Source organism: Lactuca saligna, chromosome 2 (genome assembly GCF_052625555.1).
Source record: "Lactuca saligna cultivar CGN05327 chromosome 2, ASM5262555v1, whole genome shotgun sequence".
Taxonomy (NCBI): domain Eukaryota; kingdom Viridiplantae; phylum Streptophyta; class Magnoliopsida; order Asterales; family Asteraceae; genus Lactuca; species Lactuca saligna.
Genome location: NC_136418.1, coordinates 162665287 through 162668643, shown reverse-complemented (window position 1 = coordinate 162668643; position 3357 = coordinate 162665287). Strand labels below are relative to the sequence as shown.

The 3357-nt window shown below is 37.7% G+C and overlaps 1 protein-coding gene across 1 annotated transcript; it reads right to left on the bottom strand.

Moving 5' to 3' along the window:
• Positions 1–318: 318 nt before the first annotated feature.
• On the bottom strand, positions 319–1653 carry LOC145032481 (transmembrane protein, putative (Protein of unknown function, DUF538)). Its single transcript, XM_078981304.1, has 2 exons — positions 1080–1653; positions 319–623 (listed from the first exon to the last, which is right to left on the bottom strand). The coding sequence occupies exons 1-2, from the start codon at positions 1560–1562 to the stop codon at positions 579–581; spliced, it is 528 nt and encodes a 175-aa protein (XP_078837430.1). The 5' UTR covers positions 1563–1653; the 3' UTR covers positions 319–578.
• Positions 1654–3357: the final 1704 nt, after the last annotated feature.

Below are 3357 nucleotides of genomic sequence, written 5' to 3'. Positions count from 1 at the left end.
ACACAAGTGTTGAACCAAACAATTTGAAAGCAATAGTATTACTATTGCTTCATCATTTGCCAACTAATTGGACTTATTTAATGATTTATTACCCAAATATAAGAAAGCAGTAAATGTGTTTAGCGGAATAAATCTCACAAGTTAAAGAGACGGCATTTTGTAATCGTTTAAACCTTGTCAAGCTGTGTGTTATCAAAACGCTCCTTGCGTAATATGGCTTGTCTTGGGTCCTTAGCAACCTTCAATATCATTAGCAATGGATAATTGCATATATCCACTCTAATTTTGAATCACGCATCATTTGCAACATAAAGAAAATAGGTAAACCACAACACTACATTATTCATGAGTGGCTAATACAAGGGTACATATGACATAGTGGAAAACTAATACGATATGATATCTAACACAATATTATACACTTCTTAGAACACATTCCCAAACTTTTAACACCATTTTACTCGTACAAGAGGCTCAACTAGGCTCAACCATTGGCACAGCCTAGTGGCTTCTGACCTTCAAAAAGACAGGATACAAATATGCCTCTTATTATCATCAAACCTTTAAAGGTCTTGCATCTACTCCGTGATCAGCATTTCAACCTCATCAACAGTAATAGGAAGCTGCAAAACAAGAATATACACACAATATTAGTACTCGTTACGTAATCATCAAGATCAGTGAGAACTTTGCCCCTGTATAGCGACTTTGGTTAGTAAATTGTAACATAGACAACGAACTTTTCAACAACAGAATGAATGATCTTATGAGCTACCCAAACAGAAAACTTTGCCCCTGTGCTGTGTGTTAGGTAAACCAGACATTTATCCACATCGGAACAATTAGATCATCCAACAAACCTAAGAAGTGTGAAACAAGGTTTGTTTTTGCATTCAAGAACTGTAAGTTCTTTAAGGAAAGTATCGATCCCTATAAATATAGGGATAGATTTGCTCACTACAATGAATAATGGAGTTGATTTAACATTAATAGCCAAATCAACAACACTGGATCTCAAACACAAAAAAAGTAAAAGAGTAATCATGCTCTTCTGTAACTAAGAAGCTAGTAAACAATACCTGAGAGATAGGATTGGATGATTGAGCGCAAGCAACAAGGGCGTTATCTGTACAGGAGTGGACCGTCTCAAACTGATCGATGTCAAGTTTCTTATTAATAAACCCAACAGTGAAGTAGATATTATCGGAACTTGGCAAGTCAACCCTAATTTCATCAACATCGAACCAGAAAAACAACCTCTTCACTTGGATCCCATCCAAATCAGTAATTGATCCGACGTTGAGCTTCCCAGTGATCTTACTGTCATAGTACACAAGGTAATCGAACTGGATATAGCAAGGTTTCTGTAGTTCGACAACGAAGCTTCCATCGTCGGGGGAGAAAGAGTAAGACTTGACGGAATCGGGCAGAAGGCCAGTGGGGAGGCCATATTTGTCGAGGATATCGTAGACCGTGGGTGCTGGGTCGTCGGAGAGTGCGGTGGGTGAGGAGACGACTGCGAGCAGGGTCAGGATTAGGGGGAGTAGGGTTTTGGTCGCCATTGTCGAGGATGTGATAAGAATCGGTGTTGGTAGTGTATTTAAGGGAAAGTGACGTTTTATGGGCAGGTTTTAATTGGGTGAGGAGGGTCGTCCGATTTGACTAAAAGTTCTTACGGGATAGAGGCGTTAATTAGGCGTAGAGCAACCGCAGCGGCGACTCGTGGAAAGAGATTAGTCCCACGTGCCGCGATCAACATGTTCGGGGCAGGGTTTCTGAATGTATTGTATTCCATTATACGGTGCATTATACGGTGCGGGTACCCATTTCTTAAGAAAATGTTAAAATAGGTCAAATTATACCAAAGCCATTATTAAATTATCAAAAAAATTTGGAGATATATATATATATATATATATATATATATATATATATATATATATATATATATATATATATACACTAGCCGTTTACCCATGCCAAGCGACGGGTGTGGTAATGGTGGTTGAATGCTGAAAGATGAATTAAACCCTAGAAATGGAAACGTCAGCGATATATATCCAAGATTTATGAACAGAAATTGCGAGATTTGAGGAAATACGGAGATAATGAATGAACCGGGTCAAAATAGCCTAAAAATAGGGGATAAGAAATTTGACATTTTCAACTGTTGACCATATGTACTCTACTCTTTTTGTAATGCATAAATTGATTGTACAAATGCATTGTATGTTTATACGATTTAAAATTCAGCATTTGACCAAAAATGCTTTATAAGGTAATTAATATATATATATATATATATATATATATATATATATATATATATATATATATATATATATATATATATATATATATATAATAAAAAAATAAGTTTAATCTGCTATTGACAAGTGTCATACAATACGGTGACATGCTCGTCAACACTCATCTTCCCTTTCTTTAGGTTCCGAAACTCGTTTAGGTCTATTAGATCTATCTCTGAACAATATTGCATTTTCAATTGCTCCATGAATGCTTCCCAAGACATCCTCGGGGTTTCTCCCCATGACATTGTATCTGCCAACGACTTCCACCAACTTAAAACTTCAATCTTTAGTTGTTTGACTGCAAAAGACGGTTTTATGCTTGTTGCTACAGTTACAGCTTTCAAATACCATCTCCATCTCGAAGATCCAATCCATAATTGTGACAACCGTCAATTTTCGATCAAGTTAAAGTCAAATAAAGTCAACAGGTCAAACCGGTCAACTCATCTAACCCTTGTATATTAGGTTTGACATTATGTTACTATTGTACAAGTCGCTATTTTAATAGGAAGTTATCACTTGGAAAGTTTGTACGTTCAGAAATTCTAAACCCTAATCGGCGTAAGTGATAAAAATATTTGATAAAACATTATTCCATACCCCTCGGGGGCATATAACCATCATAACGGAGCTTAACGGGGTGTACAAACCTTGCGTTGCGAAGCTAAACATCCAAAAAGGTCACAAACGAAGTCTCTCTCAATCTCTCTCAATCTCTCTCTCTATCTCTCTCTCTCTCTCTCCTAAATCTCTCTCATAACCTCCCCCAACTTTTTAAAATGATGTGGGGGCATCCCAACCCTTAACTTAGCCAAAAACTACGCAAAATTGGGGGTATACGCTAAAAACAACCTTATAGGGCCAAAACCTTCTTAGGGCCGAAACCCTAAGAAGTGAAACCCCTAAGAACTGAGGGGCCGAAGCCGAAGCAACCGAAACCAAAATCAGGGAGCCGAACTTGCACATACCGAACCTCGCAAGGACCGAAACTGAAACAATAAGAACCGAACCTGCTAGAGGAATCGAACCCGAAACCCAGAGGATC